The sequence below is a fragment of the Chelonoidis abingdonii genome, chromosome 1, assembly GCF_003597395.2.
Source record: "Chelonoidis abingdonii isolate Lonesome George chromosome 1, CheloAbing_2.0, whole genome shotgun sequence".
NCBI classification, from domain to species: Eukaryota; Metazoa; Chordata; order Testudines; family Testudinidae; genus Chelonoidis; species Chelonoidis abingdonii.
The window spans coordinates 164,923,524-164,947,352 of record NC_133769.1 but is presented as its reverse complement, the minus strand read 5'-3'; the positions used below and the strand labels follow the sequence as shown (position 1 = coordinate 164,947,352).

Here is a 23,829-nt window from a genome sequence, read left to right as displayed (position 1 = left end):
GCCACAAGTACTTATTCTTTTTGAAAAAAATTGGTCTCGTGTCTCCCAGCCCTGTCCCCTCGCTGTTAGTTCATGTTGCCTCTCCAGCTATCCCTACATTCGATTCCTGGTTCTGTCACTGACTTGCTCTGTTAAGTCACGAAACTCTGTGCCTCAATTTCCCCAGCTGCAAAATGAAGATAATACTAGAATCCAACCTTTGCAAGTGTTTTGAGGTCTTAGGATAAAAGGTGCTTATAACAGTGCAAGACTCACCACCATGACACCTCCTGCTAGTCATTTCTGGGAATTAGCTCATCCAGCCTCCAGAGTGCCCTCTGCAGGCCAGGGTCCCACTGCCACTTGGCCCCCCATGTCCCTCCTGGACCCAGTACCCCCTTATCTGGAGTGCTGCCCCTGGCCATACACTCCTCAGGGGTCTCCCCTCCCAAGGGAACCCCCACCCACTATCCCCACCTCACTATAAGGCTACTGCCAGTCATTGTCTAGCCCCTACACCCTAGGGCAGACTGCAGTATCAGCCACTCAGCACAGGCAAGGTTGGGTTTGGACCTGCTGCCTTTGCCTACCCCAAACTGCCCTCTGTAATCCCCAGTGGCCAGTGGCCTTCTGCTAGGCCACAGCCTGGGGCTTTCCAGGCTGAAGCTCCCCAGCCTTTCCCTAGCCCTGCTCCACTCAAGTACTTTGCTCAGGTCTCTCCCTCTCAGAGACTAGCTCACAGCCTTTTTATAGGGCCAGCTGTGGCCTGATTGGGGCATGGCCCAGCTCTGGTTATTTCCCCAATCAGCTCAGGTTTCCCCCTACCACAGCCCTCTCCCAGGGCTGCTTTAAGCCCTTCAGGGCAGGAGTGGGGTTACGGCCCCGCTACAGTGCTATGTGCTGCTCAGTGTCCCCGTCAGGCTCCCTTCTTATGACCCTTTGACCTCAGCCCTGTCCCTGTTCTTTTATTAGTTGTCCCCCGAAATCAGTGGAGTTCTGAGGTCCTGTAGATCCTCCTCTTAGGCTGGGGTGGGGATCTGTTAGCAATAGGTACACTCTGGCAGACACCCTTTGACCGCACTCCTGTCCCTGTTCTTTTATTAGTTGTCCCCCGAACTCACTTGGGTTTTTGAGGTCCTGTGGATCCTCCCCTTAGGCTGGGGGGATCCTTTAGTAGTGGGCGGGCTTCCGCCCACCCAGTTCCCAGAAACCCAATAGGTACAGTGCTACTTGCTGCTCGGTGTCCCTGACAGGCTCCCTCCTTTTGACCCTCTGACCGCACTCCTGTCCCTGCTCTTTTATTAGTTGTCCTCTGAACTCTGTTGGGTTTTGAGGTCCTGTAGATCCTCCCTTAGGCTGGGGTGGGATCCTTTAGCATTGGGCAGGCCTCTGCCCGCCCACTTCCCAGAACCCAATAGGTACAGTGCTATGTGATCATTATTATTAAAATTACTACATAGGATGAACAACATTGCCATGATGCAACTGAAACTAATTTTTCAATTCTTGACTGGTTTTTATCTATGCAGCTTTAAGAAAATTAACGGGGTGGGGTGTTCTTTTGCATTTAATAAACAATAGTAATTTGCTAGTAAACTGTGATTTTATCATTCTGAAATACACTTGATTACATTATCTCTGGAGGTTCAGATTAAAAATGCCACCAGATGGGAGTGACTGAATAGTCTGTTCGACACATACAGAGCCTAGTCAATAAGGCACTGGTTGAGGTATCAGAAGACCATGGATGGTTCTGTTCCTGGATCTGCTATGGATCTGCTGGGTCACCTTGGGCAAATCATTCCACCTCTGTCTTGTCTATTCAGATTGTGACCTCTTCAGGGCAGGAACAGTATCTCATTATGTTTATACAGTGTATAGCACAATACAGTTTGTAGGGACTACTTAAATACAAATAATAATAAAATAATAATAATAATGACAATGTATACTCCTAACCCAATTAGTAATCCTTTGGGCCACCAAAGCTCACCCAGAAAGCAGCCCAGGGCTCCAATGGATTCAGTTGTTATTTTTAGGCCAACAGGAAGTAATCCAATTTTTCAGTGAATTCAAAAATTACCTCAAAGTATTTTTATGTAACTCAGATATAAAACTAGTTACTTTTATTAAAACTGGGTTGATACAAACTATGTATTTTAACAGCCAAATTCTTGGTGCCTGGGAAATCACAGGACAGTTGAATAAAGTAATAAGTACAAGTTGCTTTTCTCAGTATCCAGGATAGATCAGTACCATTCACAGTCATTGAGCAGGCTTTCTCTGATCAGTTGATTTGTTTATAAGAGACATTATAAAGCCATGCTGTAGACTTCCGAGAGTGTTATCCCACAAAGGGTTGGAGCCATTCAGTTGGCCTGGCACCAGTTTTGGTCAGGGGGGCAAGCTCTGGCTCTGATCTCCAGGGCCGGTTTTCCGCAGCCTCCAAGTCTTCAGGGGACGAATGCTCACACGCCAGTTGTCACCTCGTAGCTGAGAACAATATTAATGTAAACACCACAACACCCTGCCTTGGGCAGCAACCATGGGTATTTGGGGGATTAACCCCTGCCCTACCCCCACCCTGCAGCCCCCCTGTCCCGGGCGGGTCTGCGGGGATTACTGCACTCTGCAGGCCCCCCTGCTGGGGACAAAGGGAGCGCCCCCTGGGCATGACACCAGACGTGCCTTATTACGCAGCCCCTCTCCTGCATAACCCTCGCAGCCCTCGCCCCTGCTGCTGCTGGGGGCTGTAGTTCGGAGCGGCGCCCTGGGTGGCGGGAGCGGCTGGCGGCGGAACTACATTTCCCGGCATGCCGTGCTCGCCGGGATGGGAGCGCTGCTGGCAGGCTCAGGCGGCGCGAGGGGGCTGCCAGTGGCTGCGGTCATGTCCCTGCTGCTGCGTGCGGGTGGGGGTGCGCTGCGCCCATGCTGCCGCGCCGCCTCCCGCAGGGGGCTCGGCTCCTCCTGCGGCGGCTGGGGACCTCCGGGGGCGGGGCCGGGGGCCGGCCGGGGCGGCGCTCGCTGCTGGCCGGGCTGGCGGGGCCGCGGCGGCGCTGGCCGGGCTGGGGCTGGGGCTGGTGCGGCGGGCGGAGATGGTGTCGCGGGAGCCGGTGGCGCCCGGCCTGGGGGAGGCGGCGGCGGAGGAGGAGCAGGACGAGCTGTCCCGGCGCTGCGGGGATTTCATGGCCCAGCCGGTGAGCGGGCTGCGGGAGCTGCGGAGCCGGCGCCAGGACATGCGGAGCCGCATGGAGATGCTGATCATGGAGACTCAGAGCCAGGTGTGTCGCGCCCTGGCCCATGTGGATCGCGGCGCCGCCTTCACCGTGGACCGGTGGGAGAGGAAAGAAGGTGACGAGCCGCAGGGAGCGGGGCCGAGGGTGCAGGGCACGGAGTGGGAGCCTGGCTGCGCCTACCTGGGGGGCGGGGGTGAGTTTCACGCAGGGTGGGTGGACCGGAGGATCCTTACAGGATGTTTGTGCCTGGCTGCACGTACTCTCGGTATAACAAGTTGACAGATAAGCGATCAGACCTCAGACCAACGGTGAAGCCTGACCCTGGGTACATCGTGCCGACCGCTAAGATACCAGAGGAGATTGTTTCTCTCCTACACTTTCCCAGTTTGTCATGAGTAGGGTGGGAAGCAGATCCCGTGGGTGTTAATCATTTGATCTGTCTGGAATAGATCAGGTCACATTACCACTGGTCAAAGAAAAAGAGGGGTGCCAAAAGGAGGCATGCTCCTGTGTGCATCTGGAGAATGTTGTATCTGATTAACCTTTCCACTTGCCTCTTTTCTTTCCAATATCAGAGCTCTGTTGCACCCTGAAAATAAATAAGGAATTCCTAGGAACAGGTCTTTGTGTCTCTAGCAATTAAGCAATCACATAAAATATGTTGTGTTATGCTAAAAAGCAGTTAAGTAACTCTTGCAAAATACTGCAGTCATCAGTTGTTGCCAAACAGGGTAGAGCTGTTTGATGTATGGACAGATTCTGTTTTATAATGATACTTTTCTTGCAGATATGACATTTCTGCCTCTACTCTCCAAGGCATAAATTCTGGGCATTACTCACAATCACACACAGATTCTAAAAGGGAAGATATAAATGGTCAAGGCTTGAAAAGTTTACCAGACACATACTATGTAGAAAAACAAACGTACTGTACAAAAGAAGGCTAGACCCTACCAATGAGTCCAGAATAAATGTATTAGTGAAAAGTCTGGATCTCCCCCAGGCCTCCCCAGCTCCAGGGAAGAGAAGAGTTGCTAGGATTTCTATCAGGATGCTTTCCATGCAGGGGCGGCTCCAGGCACTAGCACGCCAAGCACGTGCTTGGGGCAGCAAGTCACCGGGGGTGCTCTGCTGGTTGCTGCAAGGGCGGCAGGCAGGTTGACTTTGGCAGCATGCCTGCGGAGGGTCCGCTGGTCCCGCGGCTTCGGGGAACCTCCTGCAGGCGTGCCACCGAATCCACGGGACTGGGGACCTCCCGCAGGCAAGCTGCCAAAGGCAGCCTGCCTACCGTGCTTGGGGCTGCAAAATACCTAGAGCCGCCCCTGTTTCCATGTACCCTGGGTGTGGTGGTGGTGGGGGTGTCTGTCTTCTATATTTGCCTTTGATTAGTAGGTGTCTGATAAATGTGAAGATCCCTCTTCCTTTAATTGCAACAAGTTGTTGTTTTCCATCATTTTTTCCCTCTCCAGACCTACTCCTTCTCAGTAGCCTCCTGACTGCTGGGAGTAGGAGAAAGGTTTCTTTTGAATCCTCCTTTCTTCGTACTCCCTTTCTCCTGAACAACTCCAGTACTTGCATATATGGTTGCTCATTGCTTTCCCAAGCAGCAGTGTGAAACTGACATGGGGCTTGGCTACACTTGGAAATGTGCAGCGCTGGGAGTTACAGCTGTGGTCGTACAGCTGTTTAGGAACAGCGCTGCAGTGTGGCCACACTCACAGCTACTAGCGCTGCAGTATGGCCACATTTGCAGCAGTTGCAGCACTGTTGAGAGTGGTGCAATGTGGGCAGCTATCCCACAGAGCACCTCGTCCCGTTTTGGCACTGTGGGTTGTGGGAAGGGGAAGGAAGGGTGCGGGTCATTCCGCTTCCTGTCCCAACGCCCCGTGGTGCATCGCTCCAGCAGTTTCGTGCCATTGTGAGTCTGCAGCGCAGTTTCTGTTAGAAATGGAGCCCGAGCTGCTGAGGACTTTGCTGATGAATGTCGCCAGCACATCACGTTTGGCAGTTGAGCTATTCCGTATGCTTCAAAGTGACAGTGAGGAGTCCGACGATGACGATGATACAGATATAGATTCACCTGATGCGTGTGACACTAAATTGCTTGTGGTAGTAACGGACGTGCTCAGCAGTGTGGGAACGCCGCCTTTGGGCTCGGGAAACAAGCACTGAGTGGTGGGATCACATTGTCCTGCAAGTCTGGGATGATGAGCAGTGGCTGCAAACTTTCAGATGAGAAAAGCCACTTTCATGGGACTGTGTGCTGAGCTCGCCCCACCCTGCGGCGCAAGGACACGAGATTGAGAGCTGCCCTGTCGGTGGAAAGCGGGTGGCTATTTGCAGTTGGAAGATGGCAACTCCAGACAGCTACCGATCGGTCGTGAACCAGTTTGGAGTGGGAAGTCGACTGTTGGAATAGTGTTGATGCAAGTTTGCAGGGCCATTAATTGCATCCTGCTAAGAAGAACCGTGACTTGGGAACGTGCAGGACATTGTGGATGGCTTTGTACAAAGGGTTTTCCTAACTGTGGGGGCGATAGATGGGACGCATATTCCTATTCTGGCACCACCCCACCTAGCATCCGAGTACATTAATCGGAAGGGTATTTCTCTATGGTTCTCCAGGCGCTTGTGGATCACCGTGGGCGTTTCACTGACATTTACACAGGCTGGCCTGGAAAGGTGCATGATGCACGCATCTTTCAGAACAGTGGCCTGTTCAGGAAGCTGCAGGCTGGGACTTTTTCCCAACCAAAAGATCACAGTAGGGGACGTCGAAATGCCCATTGAGATCCTTGGAGACCCCGCTTACTGCTTAATGCCTTGGCTCATGAAACCGTACACAGGGAACCTTGACAGGAGCAAGGATCGGTTCAACTACAGGCTGAGCCGGTGCAGAATGACTGTGGAGTGTGCTTTCGCTGTTAAAGGGCGCTGTAGGTGTCTCTATGGGAAGCTAGACTTGGGGGGAAAGCAGCATCCCTGCGGTATATCCGCGTGCTGTACCCTCCATAATCTTTGTGAAGGGAAGGGTGAAACATTCAGTGACGAATGGACCTCCGAGGTTCAACGCCTGGAGGCCTGAATTTGCACAGCCAGAGAGCAGGCTACTGAGAGGCCAGCACAGGGCTTCAAGGATTAGGGATGCCTTGAGGGACAATTTGAGGCTGAAAGCCAACAGTAATGTTTGGTGCCTTGCCACTGGTGTTCAGTTGCAGTGGTTATAATGATTTTTCCCTGGGGTACAGTATGTTTTCCTCTTCTGCAAATAAAAAACCGTTTTAAAAGCCAAAGAAATCCTTTATAAAAGTACAGTACATGAAAGGTTGTGGGGGGTAGGGTGCTGAACTTGTACAGTTAGATGTTTGAATATGTCCTGGCTGGAGTGCTCTGCAATGCCTGCTGCACTTCAGGATACTATGCTGCATGGTGATGGGGTTGAGTGCAGAGGGTAAGGGCCGTAGTTTCTCAGGGCTGGTAGGTGTACGTACAGGTGTGGGGGGCACTGGTGGTGGTAAGAAGCAGGATACTGGGAAGGGGTTATGAGCAAACACTGGGGCAAAAGGGAGAGAGCTTTGGGATTGGGGTGGGTTAGCACAGTATAGATCTGCCTGCATGGCTACCAGTGACTGCATACAGTCTGTTTTGGCGTGCCAGGAGGCTTATAAGCTGGTTTGTGTTTTCTTTCTTGCCAATTCTTTTTTCCTGTTAGCCAATTCTTTTTTCCTACTTTCTGTTTGCCTCCCACTGGTGCATTTTGTCTCTCCAGTCCTGTACTCTCCTACTGTCTCTGGCATACTGATTCATAACTGCTATCACCAACTCCTCTTTGGTTCTCCTTTTCCTCCTCAAGTTCTGGAGTCTCTTTTCTGTAATGTTAGAGTCATAGTATTCGAGGTCACTTTTAAAAAAGGAAACAGAAACAGAAACATTTATTACAGAGGCTGCATTGTTTATAATCACGGTGGAGGAGTGTGTAGACTCTCTCTGTAGCATCATTCACACATACCTAACATAGCAGAGAGGCAACAGCAGACAGGACATGGTGAGTACTAGGGGCTTCTCACTAATGAATCAATGTTTCTGCTGCGACTCCCCTGGGAATGGGAGCTGCCTGAGTGAGTCAGGGCTCAGTGGGGTTTTTGTGCTTTGAGGAAAGCAGAGAGCAGCTGGGGGGAAAGACCACTGAACAAGATCCCTACCTTTTCCACAGGATTTTATCCTTCCAGATATATCCCTGCTCCGCGTCACCTGGAAGAGCGGAGGGTCTTCTCCAGCAATGTGGATTCCGCCTTCCTATACAGCTTGCCTGTTTGCAGCAATGGTCCCCCCACCCTCACTGAACAGTGGCGTGGACGGTTAGCCTGACTGGGACAAGGACCACAGTAGCTCTCCCTATAAACTTGTGCAAGCACATTGCCCACACTCTGGCTGAAACTTTTGCAGAGATTACAGAGGCTGATTACCGTGACGTGATAGACCAAATCAGTGGGCTATTCCACATCTAGGCATTCATGCATGCACTCGGCAGCCGTAACGCCCCCCTCCTCTCTCAAAACATTTTAAAAGCTGCTTACCGGGATCACGCTCCTCTGCTTCTTCTTCACCAACAAGTTCCAGCTGCTGCGACGAGCTAGCTTCCTCCTGGCTTGGAACAGCTCCTGGCTGCATGCCTCCTGGGACTCTGGGGTATCTTCCACCACCCCAGTACCCTCACTCTCTGGTTCTCCCTAGCCTCCCCACCTCCTCTCCCGGCTGCTCTGAACTGTCCATCGTGGTCCTCGGATTTGCAGTGGGGTCACCCCCAAGTATCTTATCCAGCTCGTTGTAAAAACGGGCAGTCGTGGGGGCAGCACCTGAGCAGCGGTTTTCCCTCATGGCTTTGCAATAGGCACTCCGCAGCTCCTTTACTTTAACCCTGCACTGCAACGCATCCCGATCATGGCCCCTATCCAGCATGGACTTTGATATCTGGCCATAGGTATCATAATTTCTCGGCTGGAGCGCAGCTGTGACTGCACAGCTTCCTCACCCCAAACACTGATGAGGTCCTGCAGCTCGCCATTGCTCCATGCTGGGGCTTGTTTGGGGCGTGGAGGCATGGTCAGTGATTGATTGCACTCACGCCTGGCTGAGCAAACAGGAAGGAGATTTTTTAAATTCCCGGGGCATTTAAAGGCGGGTCACCTGAGCCCAGGCAGTGGAGTGTGAAACGATGAGCAGAGTGGCCGAAAAGGTATGCTGGGATTCCTCCAATACCCTGGAGGCCAGTAACAGCGCTGTTGGTGTCCACACCTGATGAGCAACGCTGCATCACCAGGCTGGAATGGCTACACCCCAATCAGACCAGGTGTACAGCCAGCGCTGCAGACAGGGAGTTGCAGCGCTGGCTGGGCTTTGTAAGTGTGTACGCAGAGTGAGTTGCAGCGCTGTAACCCCTTCACCAGCGCTGCAACTCTCCAGTGTAGCCAAGCCCATGGTTTGTGACAGTTTTGTTATTCCATTCAGGGTTCTGAATAGCAGCAGAGAAGCTGACTGGTGCTTTCTTATCCAAACAATACTGATGCTTAGGAAAGTTATGAATAACGTGTGGAAGCACAGAAGCTGTCTGAAAATCAAGTGTAATCTTCCTGAATTATCTCCTGACGTTTGACAGATTCTCTTTACAATCATAAGAACTAGATGTCAAGTATCAGAGGGGTAGCCGTGTTAGTCTGGATCTGTAAAAGCAGCAGAGAATCCTGTGGCACCTTATAGACTAACAGACGTTTTAAACGTCTGTTAGTCTGTAAGGTGCCACAGGATTCTCTGCTGCTTTTATAAGAACTAGATGTTTGTTTTAAATGAAACTAAGTTCTGTAGAAGCCCCTGTACTTGCCAGGGAATGTTTCACTATTATTGCTGACAAGCAGGAAAGTGAGAGTGGATTTTTCAAGGTTTCTAAATGATTTGGAGCAATCATAACATTTTAAAATGAGAGGTTTTGATAAAATGTGTCCCTTAATGAGTGACTGAGAATGAAGAGTGATATTAATTACAGTCTTTGGTTTCACTTTGGAGATGTGGAACTGCTTAAAACAAATTCAAATTCAGAAGAGAGTACTAATGGTACTTGAACTGACCATTTATTCTTGCCACTTATGTAATTTGGGTCATCGGGAGGGTTTTTTATAGTGAAAACTCTGCTGCACATCTGAAGTCAAAATGTATCTATTTGTTTCTACTTGCAGTTACAAGTGACTTTGGTTTATAGTTCTGTTTCTAACCAGGTTCTAGTAACTCCAGACTTGTCTGTGTTTCCAGTGATAGAATAAATGGGCTCCCTAGGTACTTCACGCAATCTATGGTCAGCCTGTAAAATTCACTGCTTCAAGAGGTGATTGTTAAATAATAGAGTGGATTTGTAAAAGAACTAGATAATTTTATCATCATCAACATCATTTGCAGTTATTCAAGGTAAGCAAAGGAGTCAAGATAGCTCTTGAATATCTAATGGTCACCTATACGCAACTCGTCAGTGTTAAGAATTGGCAGGATAAGATGCTTCTGAGATCAAAACTTTCCTGGGCTTGTATTTAACAGGTGGTGGTGGTATCAGTTGTGTGCTCCAGGATGGCAACATCTTCGAGAAGGCAGGCGTCAATGTTTCTGTAGTTTTTGGACATCTTTCCGAAGAAGCAGCCCAACAGATGAGAAGCAGAGGGAAAACTCTGAAGACCAAAAATGGTAAAACATGCTGCTTAAAACCTAATTGAGTCTACAGTGTTACTGAATTATTGTGTTTGAGACAAATAAATCCAGACTTCTCTTATCTATGTTTTTTATAAACTGCCTTACCGTATTCAAACAGATCTTGAAGGCCACATTTCTGAATGAGATTGTTTCTCTTTTCAGTGGGGATCCAGTGGACATAGTGTACTTAGATTTCCAGAAAGCCTTTGACAAGGTCCCTCACCAAAGGCTCTTACGTAAATTAATTTGCCATGGGATAAAAGGGAAGGTCCTTTCATGGACTGAGAACCGGTTAAAAGACAGGAAACAAAGGGTAGGAATTAATGGTAAATTCTCAGAATGGAGAGGGGTAACTAGTGGTGTTCCCCAAGGGTCAGTCCTCGGACCAATCCTATTCAACTTATTCATAAATGATCTGGAGAAAGGGGTAAAAAGTGAGGTGGCAAAGTTTGCAGATGATCCTAAACTGCTCAAGATAGTTAAAACCAAAGCAGACTGTGAAGAACTTCAAAAAGATCTCACAAAACTAAGTGATTGGGAACAAAATGGCAAATGAAATTGAATATGGATAAATGTAAAGTAACGCACATTGGAAAAAATAACCCCAACTATACATACAATATGATGGGGGCTAATTTAGCTACAACAAATCAGGAAAAAGATCTTGGAATCATCATGGATAGTTCTCTGAAGACATCCATGCACTGTGCAGAGATGGTCAAAAAAGCAAACAGGTTGTTAGGAATCATTAAAAAGGGGATAGAGAATAAGACTGAGAATATATTATTGCCCTTATGTAAATCGATGGTACGCCCACATCTTGAATACAGTGTATAGATGTGGTTGCCTCATCTCTAAAAAGATATACTGGCACTAGAAAAGGTTCAGAGAAGGGCAACTAATATGATTAGGGGTTTGGAGAGGGTCTCATATGAGGAGAGATTAAAGAGGCTAGGACTCTTCAGCTTGGAAGAGGCGATAGGGCGCGGATATGTAGAGGTTAATAAATTTTGAGTAGAGTGGAAAGTTTTAGTAGGAGTTTACTTTACTTACTTCCCATTTACTACAGATGTATATTACGGGGCGTTCATCCAATTTATTGGCCCCTGGGGCAGGGTGTCTTAAACAAATCAGTGTCTTTCTTATTCAGACGCGCGCGCCCAGTCCGTGTGGAACTCCTTACCTGAGGAGGTTGTGAAGGCTAGGACTATAACAGCGTTTAAAAGAGAACTGGATAAATTCATGGAGGTTAAGTCCATTAATGGCTATTAGCCATGATGGGTAAGGAATGGTGTCGGATGGCAGGAGAGAGATCACTTGATCATTACCTGTTAGGTTCACTTCCTCTGGGGCACCTGGCTTTGGCTGCTGTCGGTAGACAGGATACTGGGCTAGATAGACCTTTGGTCTGACCCAGTATGGCCGTTCTTATGTTCTGAGTGCTCTACAACTTGTCCTATAGTATGCATGACAGGTTCTAAACATGAACACCCACCTAGGAAGCTGTCAAATCTCCAAAGATTTGAATATCAAAATAAGTGTCACCTCCTGTCTTGATGCTCTATCTTGAGGACAAAAGAAGTGCAGCCAAAATTGTTTGAGCAATTACAAATCCAGATTAAAGAGGAAAGGGTATGTGGACTATACCCTCAAGGTGAAACAGGGTTCATTGATAACGATGACATGTTATCTTTGCTGGAAGATTTTTTTAACTCTTGGCTCCTATTAGCATTGCAGTAACACTAGAATGTAGTTCAAGTCAAAAAAGGATCCAGTAAAAATCCCATTGTATTCCATATTCCGCCTTCATCTCGTATTTGTTCGTGAACAAAAATCTTGTTCTGTTACACTGGACACACCCAGCGTACAAATGTACAATTTAGATTTCTGTTTTTCTTTTGTATATAACTAAAGGGAACTCCTCCCCTCCCCCAAGTAAATTAGAACTTGTTTTGTTGCTGAAAAGAGTTTCTCCTGGTCCCCATGCAGTGCTAGTAATACTTCCTTGTCACAGCAGTAAGACAGCATAACTAGGAAGATGTGCCTGGAGCAAGCGTGTAAGGACTTACACTGGCATTTTGGGGTCTCTTTTTGACCATAAATACACTGCAATAAATGACAGCTCACTGTTGAAAACTTGAGCTTGCTTTGCATTTCTCAAATTCCAGATGTTGCTGTTTGTTTGGAGGAGAAAATTGCAAGAGCTGGTATTGTGCTTGTGCACTGCTTTTCAGCATTCACTAGATTAGATCCTGATTCTTCAGCTAGCTGCTATGGTCAGACCTGTTTAGTAGACATGCTGACTTCAGTGAGACACCATGCAGAGCCAGTTGCAGAGTTGGAGTCATAGTTTGGAAGCCTTCAGGTTAAAAGGTGCTGCATTTAAATTGTTCCTGTTCTTAACTACTGCTTTTTATGTACATGTTGTTGTCTAGGTAAATTGCCTTTTTGTGCCATGGGTGTAAGCTCCGTTATCCATCCAAAGAATCCCCATGTTCCAACTATACACTTCAACTACAGATACTTTGAAATTGAAAATGCTGATGGTAAGATTTATAATGGTCTGGGGTGTGTACAAATATGGAGTCAGATTTTAAGGATGGAGCGTGACTTAGGGTATGTCCACACTACCCGCCAAATCGGTGGGTTGCGATCGATTTATAAGGGATTGATGTATCACGTCTCGTCTAAATGCGATAAATCGATCCCTGAACACTCTGCCGTCGACTCTGGAACTCCACCAGGGCGAGAGGTGGAAGTGGAGTTGATGGGGGAGCCACGGCCGTTGATACCTTGCGTCCTCACGGCGCGGGAAGTTGAAATAAGATACGTCGACTTCAGGTACGCTATTCTCGTAGCTGAAGTTGCGTCTCTTAGATCGATTCCTCCCACTCTCCGCCCCCCGATGTAGACCAGGCCTTAGTGGTTAATGCACAGGATTATGAACCCTTCTAATTCTGTTTCCAGCTATGCCACAAAATTGTTGTGTAACATTGAGTAAGTCATTTAGGTACTGAGGTTATTTTTTTTTTACTTTATTTTAATGAAATGTATCAATCTGATACAAGGAGGGGCCAACACCATGTGACCAATCACCAATGTCCAAGGACCACAATTTGCAACGTTTTCTAGAGGAAGTGATTCATTTCCCTGCTATCTTCCTGCTGCAGGATTAACTTAAACTAATATACTATAGATGACTCCTGACTATCGTTAAAAACCTGAGACAGAATTTTTGTAAGCCCATTCAGGGTAGTAACTACAAAAGACTAACCTTGTGCAATTGATACCACATGAGAATGGGCAGTAGTCAGGGCAACTGATATAACACTGTACAAACTTTCCTGCTTGGTGGTTAATTGAATAATTGTCTGGATTCATGAGTCGTTTTCACCCATATAATATTAGTTTAAACTAAGCATTTACAGTGCTACTTTTGGGTACTCTCGAATTTAACGTTTGAAAGTAGTTGCAATTGTTAGTTTGTATCTGACACCTAGCATGGTATATGATTTGTGTTTGGAAATAAACCAATTGTTGCATGTCTGTCTACTGTAGGGACTAAGCAGTGGTGGTTTGGTGGTGGAACAGACCTGACTCCAACTTACTTGAATGAAGAGGATGCTGTTCATTTTCACAAAACTCTGAAGGAAGCTTGTGATCAGCATAATCCAGAACTGTACCCCAAATATAAGAAGTGGTATGTGTGGGGAGATGTACTTGCATTGTTGTTTACCTTAGGTCGGATTATTTTTATTTATTTATTTGTGGGAAGGAGAAGATATCACACAACAGGTCATGCTAATGCTGTTGCTTTAAGCTGGTCATTAGCTCACCTCACAAAACTATTGGGAATCTTGAATGATATATAATTAGTGTGGTCTATCAGGGCCATGTTCTGCCCTCTGATATGTATAAGCAGCTCCCAGTGAACCTCCGCTGGAGCTGCCAGCATATATCTGGGTAAAATTTGGCCAGATATGTTTGTAAAGCACTTGGAGATCTCCATTATTCAAATGGGACAAAAATTTCAAATTTGAATGTCTAAAGTTGGGCTCCTAAATCGATATTTGTAGCCTGTTTTCCAGTATTGCTGTGTGACCTGTCACAGATCTCCTGTGTCAGCTTGGGCAAATAACTTAACATCTGTGTGTCTCACTTACCCCATTGGTAAAATGGAGGAAAATAATAAATGCCCCTGTGAGACGGATGGTAAGGGTGAACTTACTACACCCTAAAAAGAACTGAGATCCTCTGAAGGGAGTGACTGCTGCAGAATCACAAGCTAATTAGCTTGCTGCTCTTCATTGAAAAGAGAGTTTTCTACTATGATATGGGCTGTTTGGACTAATAATGTTTTTAACTGCTCCGTTTTCATATTTTTGCTTGTTGCTAACCTAGCTCTTAATAAATAATACTGTACAATATGGCACAACGTCTTTCGCCTGTAACTTGTGCAAGGTTTAGGTGATATAACTCTAAAGAACACACTCGCCCTCTGTTACAATTGGGAATGTTTTTGCAAGTTATACATGACTGAAATTGCCAAGTGCTTTATTTCTTGATAACAATGCCTTCCGTTCGTGCCTGCTGCCTTCCATATGAGCCTCTCAAAGCACATTACAAATATTAATCAATAAAACCTAGACCTTCATTCCAGTGCTCTAGTCACAAGATCAGGTATATCTCCTTGTAACACGATGCTACATATTTTTATTTATTTTGTATCTTTGGAGGAAGAGATGGGGGAAAGTAGCAGAAGATACAGATATTGGCGGGGGCGGAGGAGGGACGGAATGTTAGAAGGCAAAATCATAGAGAATTTTCTTCTAGTTTCTGTGAAATAGTGTTAGATGTGAGGAGCCACAATGTGGCATCTTAATTTTAGACATTCAGAGCTGTAAAGACCTGCTTACTTTGGTCTGCAATCCTCCATTGGCAGAGAATGGACAGAAGTGCTTTGTCCAATTTAATCTCTTTTGTGAATGTTTCAAGCAACTGGGCTTTCATTCCTTCCCCGGGAGATTATTCCACAGAGCACTCTGGTGAGAAACATTTTATTTATGATTCAAGCTAAGAGACTTACTTCTCTTTTCATCCCTCTGCTCCTAGATATCTTGTACCTTTCCTCTTCCTCATTGGGGCAAGACCCTCGGGTGCAATTGTCAAAAGGACTCGGAGGTGGTTTAACTCTGCTCCCATTGAAATCCAAAGTAAAACTCCCATTGACTTCAGTGGGATCAGTTAGGCTAGCACTGCACTTTTGAAAATCCCACCCCAGCGTCTTTGCTGTCAGACAAAGCAGCCAATTACTGGGTTAAATTATATTACTCAGAACTAATTAGGGCGCCTTTTGGGGGGTGGGGACAAGGAGGGAAAGGTGTTTCCCCTTGCATGCAACAAGGGCAGTGTCCTGCTGTGTAAACAGCTGCAGCTTTTAATGACAAATGCATTGGAAGCTCAGCTGTGCATAAAGACATAGATTTAAACTGACTGTCTCTCTTGCTTTGGAAGACGTAGCTGATGGCCCCCTTCGGTCTTAAAGCATAATGAATTGCTGGCTGCTCTGCGTCCAGTGTCTTATCTGCCGCAAGCTATGGTATCCAGAGGGAAGGGTAACTTCTTTCTGTAAGCTGCCAGCCTTTGTCTGAGTGTGAGAGATAAAATGGGTGGTGTGAGTTCATTTATGCTGTTATCTGGGGGCATGCTAGTTAATGTGCATATGATGATCTTTTCTTCGAGGAATCTCCTATGTAGTAGGAGATATCCAAGTACTTCTGTGCAGGTTATTACAGTTCCTTTACTAGATGAGAAAGCTATTCAAGCACGCTACAGAGGTTGAGGATAGCCAGTAGTGTAGGGTATGTCTGCTTAAAGCGTTAACAGATACCCACAAGGAAGGCTGTACAGCCATTACTCATTATCAAGTGATGTATATGTTTGCAGGGGAGAGGAGAGAATCTAGTGGAATCAGCATGCACTTCCTTGTTCCTTACTCAGAAGGCAGCCTCAGGGAGGAATACACTCCTTCCTCTTCCATGAGGAGGGGAGATGAATCACTTCCTTCCTATGCAGACAGCCCAACACTACTGTTTGGTTTAAGAAGCAGTTGTCTAGGGACATGTGTGCTGCCCCTGAACCCAACTTTCTCAAATGGAAAAGCTTGCACTTATGTTGCTGTGCTAATTTCTGTCCTAAGTGTCTCATCAGGTTTATACTCTGTGCTCTTCTGTTGAGTTTCACATGCTGTCCCACTGCTCTCTAAGGCCTAGTCTATGCTAGGGGTGGGTATCGATCTAAGTTACGCAACTTCAGCTACATTAATAACATAGGTGAAGTCGATGTACTTAGATATACTTACCACGATGTCTCCACTGCGGTAGGTTGACAGCTGACACTCCCCTGTCAACTCCACCTGTGCCTCTTGCTCTGGTGGAGTACCGGAGTCGGGAGAGTGCTCAGCAGTCGATTTATCGCATCTTCACTAGCGTGATAAATCGACCCCTGCTGGATCTGTCGCTCCGAAGGTAAGTGTAGACATGCCCTAAGTTTCACTCTCCACTCACCTTGAAATAAAAAGCTGATTCTCCCAGCAAAAGAGAGATGTCTTTCAATTTACAGTAACTTCTCCATCTTAGTGCATGTATGGCCCCACATTTTTGTTTTTATTGCTTGAGAGCAGCCATTATGGGCAGATCTTATGAGATTCTAGTACAGAGAGAGAGAGAGACAGGATCTCCTTGGAGGAACCCTCTGACAGGAAGGTTGCCCTGTCCTCTTTTGTCTCAAAATGCACAGCCGGTGTGATACCAAGACTTTCTCGTTCTGTCTCAAATTTGAAAATAGGCCTGCTTTCATGGGCAAATGTTGCTAAAGATTTGTGAATCTTTCAAGTATTTTTAAAAAAAACTAGTAAAAATTGCAAAGGAGAAAGGTTTTTTGTTTTTTTTTAGGGAGAACGTGAAATGGCAAAAACTTGTGTGCGGGCTTCCACAAAATAAAATGTGAATTTTTATACAGCTCTGGAAACAAGGGCTGCAGAGATCTGTGAGATGTACCTTGGTAAGACTTTTCCCCAGTTTCCTTGGTAAAGTGTGGACTTATACCCTTGAAGACTAATGTTTGCATACATAGCCATGTATTTCAAAATCTGCTGTTGTGCTTGTTCGTACATGTGCAGTAGCTGATCTTCTTTTTTTCAAGATAAGCAGTGTCATTCTTCTTTATACTGAGAGTATGATTTAATGGCAGCTAATGTAGAGCCTAGTCCTGAATGGTGCTGAGCATCTTTAGCTTTCATTTAAGTCAATGGGCGAAGAGGGCATTCAGTATCTTGCAGGATTTGGCCTTTCATCTGCATTTCACCAGTCTAATGTCTGAGGTTTTGAGTGGTTTACTCTGAACTTAGTGCACTGGCTTTGACATCTGGTTGTTGCTTCTTCCAGGTGTGATGATTACTTTTACATCAAGCACCGTGGAGAGCGAAGAGGGATTGGGGGCATATTCTTCGATGATCTAGACTCTCCCTCAAAAGAAGAAGCATTTCAGTTTGTGCAGAGTTGTGCCAAAGCCATTGTGCCTTGCTACATTCCCATTGTGAAGAAACACTCCCATGACCCTTTCACACCAGAGGAAAAGTTATGGCAACAGCTTCGTAGAGGGAGGTGAGTAATGCAGGAACAAAATGTAACATAGTGGAGTTGGGGAAGAGGAGAAAGTGAGACTGGTTCCTCTGCATCATGACACGAGGGAAACTTGCATGTGTCTGGAGAAGTTTCCAAGAACTCTTCTGTAACATTCCCACATTGAATCTTCGCAGATTCACAAAGTTATGTTTTAAAAATAGATCCTGAAAATCCTACTTAAGTTGGTACAACTACATTTTTTAGGTTGTTTTCCACTTTTTAAAGGTGTTCAGGCTGATTCCATTTTAGAAATAGAGGATCCTATGTTTCTTTTGCCAGTGCAAACCGAACTCTTCATAGTGAATGCAGTATTTTTTGCCTTAAGAGATTTCTTTTGCATTCTCTGAAATCCTCGGAACTCTCAAGAGTTCAAAGAGAGTCTCTTGAGCACTGCCAGTGATACTTATTAGTAAAACATGAGGTTTTTAAACTAAGAGGAAATTGGCCGGCCCTGCTGGTACAGCGCTTGTGTGTTAATGTTCTGTAATAAAGTGAGTATGGGGACAATGATAAATAAGAATACAGACTAGAAAAAATCAGGCCATCCAGTTCCTGCATTTCTTAAAAGTAATAAAGTGCTTTATGTAGAACTTCTCTTTTTTAATTTCTCTCTCACCTTTGAAGAGCCCATCTTTCCGATAGTGAAATTTAGTGAGGCGAGATGTCTTGCAGGATACTATTGTAGTGGGCTTTCAAATGGCTTTTGTCTCTAGATACATAATGAAAGGGAACTACTGCATATATGGCACTCCTTAAATACCTTGCTCTAGCAAAACTTCTCTGTTGACTTAGAAATTCTCTGTAGCATAAAAAAGCTGAAGGGACTGAGAATCCCCTGTAAATGTCAGCTGTAATCCTGTTATTAATTGCTGTGGTACTGCCTTCCTTCTACATGGTGAAAAATAACCCTTTTAGTCCACCATTTCTGTTCAATATATGAATTGCTATTTCTTATTGTCTGGCTTCCTCCCTTTTCTTTAAAGACAGTGAATGAACCAGTAAAGGGATATAGAAGATATAGAAAAGAATAAGACCAGTTGAGTTTAGGTCCCTGTCTTACAGCCTTTACTCACCTGAGCAATTCCACTTACTTTAATGGGACTACTCACATGAGCAGAGCATTGCAGGGTCAGGCCCATAGAATGGTTGTGGCAAACTCTGGAGGGTTGTGGGAAAATAGGTTTCCATTAGGTTGCTGCCAAGACCCTACTAGGCTGCTTACTATGTTTGATCTCCCTGCAGAGCCTTGGGCTAGGTTATCTTCACTCCTCTGCATGAAGATAAGGAGCCCCTCCCCTCACTGTCTCTCTCTTAAATGTGTCTGGTTGTTAAGATAGCCACTTCTGAATTGTAGGGGCTCTTTTCAGTGCCGTAAATGCTGGAGCATGACAGTGAAGGCAGAGTGGCTGCTGCTGTGCCATGCAAGGTCCCTGCAGTCTCCCATTTGTGGGGCTGAGGCAAAGAACAATAACAAAGACAATTGGGCCACAACAGTGCTTCAGTGTCCCAGTTTGCATGTTGACCACTACTTAGGCAATGTCTCTGAGTGTTAGCATTTAAGTGGGGATTGAGCTTTTTGTGATCTATCTTGAATGCTTTCCACTAAAATTTTATCTTAATTTCCTTCTTTCTTAACTCCGTACAAGAGAGTTGTGTCCACTTTTGCACTGGCAGGTGCTACCTCATTTCTGTATTTTAAATCATAAGTGAAGTTCTTGTCTTATATAGGTTTCACTTTTAAATCTCTATCTGTAGCCACTCTTGAGGTCAATGCTTGGCATTCTGAGTGGGTGTTTTAGCCCAGCAACTGTGGCAGGACAGGTCCAACACAGCCTGGCCAGAGTTCAGACAAAATATGGCAATAGGGACTGGGGTAGGGTTGGGAGGTAGGTGTTACTGGACAATAAAGCTTCCTTTTCCCAGATCCCCCACCTCACTCTCTCTCTGCCACTGTTCTGGGATGCCGGGCATTTTATAATTCCCTGCAGCTCACTCTGCCCTACACATCCTTGTATAAGTGCTGGGTAGCTGTGGGTCTTTCTTAGTGGGAGACTGTTTACCATTTCCCTACTAGCTATCGGACAGGGCCACCACAAATTCTTACAATAGTGAAAAGGGAGTCTAGCTGGATGAGCTCCTTTGGAAAATGTCCCCTTTGTGTAAAGGATTGCATGCTGGGAAGATCAATGTTGTAAGGGCACATGGCCCCTTTGGCCAGAAAGGTTGCCCAGAACACAATGGCTGAAATTCATTAAGTAGCTGTTTCATTAGAAAAACGTCATCTGGAGACTTGCTAAAGATTTCAGTGCCTCTGTCTTGTATTTTATTTAGGAGGTAAATATGGCTTTTGATTGTAATTGTGAAGAGTTTCCATTGAGAGTTTAACCAGACTACATATTGTGCATTGCCTTTGTTCTTATTAATGAGCTGAGTCTGTGGCTTGCAGGGTTGGTTCCAATATTCTCTCAAATAGTTGTTCAAGAATGGAGTAGATCAGGGGTAGGCAACCTATGGCACGCATGCAAGCTGATTTTCAGTGGCACTCACACTGCCTGGGTCCTGGCCACTGGTCTGGGGGGCTCTGCATTTTAATTTAATTTTAAATGAAGCTTCTTAAACATTTAAAAAACCTTATTTACTTTACATACAACAATAGTTTAATATTATATTATAGACTTAAAGAAAGAAACCTTCTAAAAATATTAAAATGTATTACCAGCACGCAAAACCTTAAATCAGAGTGAATAAATGAAGACTTGGCACACCACTTCTGAAAGGTTGCCGACCCCTGGAGTAGATGTTCACAGCTGAGTTACTGAGTTGACAGTCAATTCAGTTCTTGTTTTGTGATGCCTGTGTGTGCAGTGGAAGTCTCTACTTCCTGTTGTTGTTCACAGGAGGAAAAGGCTACATACTCATTCCTGCACATATGCTGAAGGGGAACAGCTCGTCCAAAACTGGTGCTCTTTATTCTGGTGCCTTGGGGTCAAGGAGACTGAAACTGACTATTGTTTGCAGCCTCCTGTTACATGCAAACATCAACCTATGTGACAGTAAATTTATTTTTGTGCTAACCCTTTGTGTCTGTGTTATTCCGCCACAGGTATGTGGAGTTCAATCTTGTTTATGACAGAGGTACAAAGTTTGGCCTTGCAACGCCAGGATCCAGGATTGAAAGCATTCTTATGTCTCTGCCACTGACTGCCAGGTAAGGGAAAAGTTGCATATTATTCACATGCTAGAACACTGTTTGTTTTCTTTCCTGCTGTCCAGTCTTGACCAGGTATTGGCTGCAGGAAATGTACCTTATACATACCTGCAGACTATATATTACTCCCCAATCCTACTGTTGTGAAACCAGCATGTTGCTGGGATGGACTGGTTTTATATGTTGAAGTACTCGGACACTGCTTCTCTTCTCTACCCGAAGAGTAGTTCCTAATAAAAGAATGAGAAAATGGAAAAGGTTAAATACTCTCTACTGCTTGGAATATCTTTAATTATTTTTTTCCACAGCCCCCGCATATGGTTCTCTGTCATTTCAGCAGTAGCTTGTTGCTCAGTGGACTGTTTTACCTTCATTTTTAACCTTGGATTATTGCAGAGCTCAGTGTTTAGTTTTGACACTCAACAGTGAGCTAAGCAGTGGGTGAAAGAACCCTATGCTGCAGTTTGGTGCATTGGGGCAAGAGGGAAGTTGAAACCTAAGGGTCTCCCCCTACCCCCCTCCGACCACCTCCTCCATTGAATATAATGGGTGTAAATATCTATTCCCAACTTGAGGTGAAGTTTCAGTTTTGTGTGACTATGGCATCCACAGAAAGGCCCAGCTATCCACATCCAATCAGAACAAAGCTTTGGACAAGTGGTGTCGTGTCCCTCCAGCCAATCTCTCTAATAGTTATATTCCCTCTTTGTTGTGTGAGGTGGCAGTACATGCACACACCGCCAGAGAAGTCGAGAGAAGCTGAAATCCTGGAAGTCCTGCGAAATCCCAAGGACTGGGTGCACTGATGAACAGTGTGAAGGAGATGCTCAAGTATAAGCAAACAACATGAACTCTTACCACCTGGCTCACTCAAACTGCCGTTGCCTGGCAGTTCAGTGGCTGGATTTATATTCTTATCACGTGCCTTAAAAATGTTGTAAATGTGTCACCTTTGCATGTTGGTGCAGTGTTTCACTAGCTGACACACTTTTCTCTGTTACCTTGTAGCGGGTACGTGAGATATGAGTAGGACCAACTGATGTGTTCAGTAACTGTTTTTCAATTTGTCTTAATACACAATGGTACAAAATACTGTGAAATATTCCCCTAAAGAATTAGTGTTTTCCAAGCTAAAGGTTAGTTGTGCCCTAAATTACACTGCTTGCTGTTAGGAAATTCACAGGAAATTTTAACATTTTAAAAATAATGTTCTTATTTGTTTCATAGTTAAATGAGTGTCTCTGTTCTGGTGTGTATTAAACCTCTTTTTAAATTCAGTTTCAGATATTTTATAGCCCAGTTATTTTTCACTAAGGGACAGATTTTTAAAGGTATTTTGGTGCCTGACTCTCATTGATGTCAGTGGGATTTGGATTGGGTGCCCAAACACTTTTTTTTAAATCTGGCCCTGCGTTCCTAAAATATAATTTCACAGAGTGGTGGTTGCTTTAAAAAACAAGTTGAAAATCCACTGAAAGCAGGTTTGACTCTGGGCCAGCTAAGTAAAATTAGCTCCCTTACCTTTTTTCAGACCTACCAACCAGGGCTATATTAAAGACAGACTGCACAAACAAAATAGTGAAGCCATACATTTTAAGGAAGGGGTTTTTACGTTAATCATATCCCAGCCATCAAGACTGCAGTATAAAATATGTTTTATCAAGGTGCTTTTTAGATCAAAAATCCTCTACGATGTATTAAAATTCACCTTTCCATGAAAACAGAGCACAAAGTATGTTTAAGAAAATGCTGACCCAAAAGAGGAGGAAATCCAGCTATATACTAGTTTTTACACTAGGTTTTATTTACATGAATGTACTTCTGAGCTAAAGCGTCCTTCACTCACTGCTGACTCTGAGGCCTTTAGGGGATGGTGGCAAAGATTGCAGAGAACACTTACTATTGGAGGGAAGTTGTGACATGCTGCACTGTACACCTCTCACAGAAGAACATCCAACATTGTTAAATGTGGGTGTCTAAAGTTAAGCACTGAAATCCAGAATGCATTCAACCCCCCCTTGATTCTGTGGAATAGTCCCTTACTCCTTAAATAACTCCGTTCATGTCAGAGGACTACTTGAGGAGTAAGGCACTACTCAGTATGAACAATTGACAGAATCTCACCCCTTCCATGTCCCCAGGTATCTAAGGTGGCCTGGGCTAAACAAAGCTGCACCAGTTTAACTAAAAGTCTGATCTTAAACCAACTTAGTTAAACTGGTGTAGCTTTGTGTGGCACTATTATACTTACTTCAACCTGGCTTATACTAGCTTAGTTTGCACTGACAAATTTAAACTGAGTATCAATGTCCACATAGAGACTTGCACTAGTTAACTTGGTTTACTAATTCAGTTAAAGTTAAACCAATGGGCAAACCCCAAGTGGACTGACTTTCAAAGATGCTCAGAATCTTTGAATATCAAGCCTTTTTTTTTTTTTTTTTTTTAGGTGTTTTTAGAAACCCAAATCTGAAAAATGTGCCCTGTTTTAGCAAGATGCTAATTACAGCTTTCTTCTGTTTGCTATTTGACTTGTCATTGGACACTACTGTGAAACTGAATAAAGTGGCTAGCGCTGCAGATGTGTTAGTGGTCACTGATTTCTCATGGTGAAAGAGGAAAAATTATGGAAGTAATCAAATCACAGGCAGTGCCGGCTCTAGGCACCAGCAAACCAAGCACGTGCTTGGGGTGGCACAATTTCAGGGGTGGCATTCCAACCACCTTTTTTTTTTTTTTTTCGCTTTGGCAGTTGTGTTCCTGGAGGTGTGGTGTTTTTGTTGATTTGTTTGTTTGTTTGTTTTTTCTTGAGGCTGCAAAAAACTTATAGCCGGCCCTGATCACAGGTACTTTTTAGTGTACTAAACGATCTATTCTGATCCTATTCACAAATAGGAGTGTGAGTGCCATGATAAGCACAAGCCAAGTTCTCTGTTAGCCTTTGCAATTTTATCTTCAAGCTTATGATATTTGGTGGCTTTCTTTAAAG

General features: G+C 45.1%; 1 protein-coding gene and 1 long non-coding RNA gene across 2 annotated transcripts in view; one reads left to right on the top strand and one right to left on the bottom strand.

The window, feature by feature from the left end:
- Positions 1-23,829, bottom strand: part of LOC142047739 (uncharacterized) — an 87,584-nt gene that overhangs the window by 33,982 nt on the left and 29,773 nt on the right. The window lies entirely within an intron of this gene.
- Positions 2,867-23,420, top strand: CPOX (coproporphyrinogen oxidase). The gene is given in 9 exon segments (XM_032783075.2): positions 2,867-2,974; positions 2,977-3,016; positions 3,019-3,330; positions 9,798-9,941; positions 12,383-12,493; positions 13,506-13,647; positions 17,393-17,611; positions 20,736-20,840; positions 21,559-23,420. Coding segments are annotated over 9 exon segments (1,269 nt in total). The 3' UTR covers positions 21,647-23,420.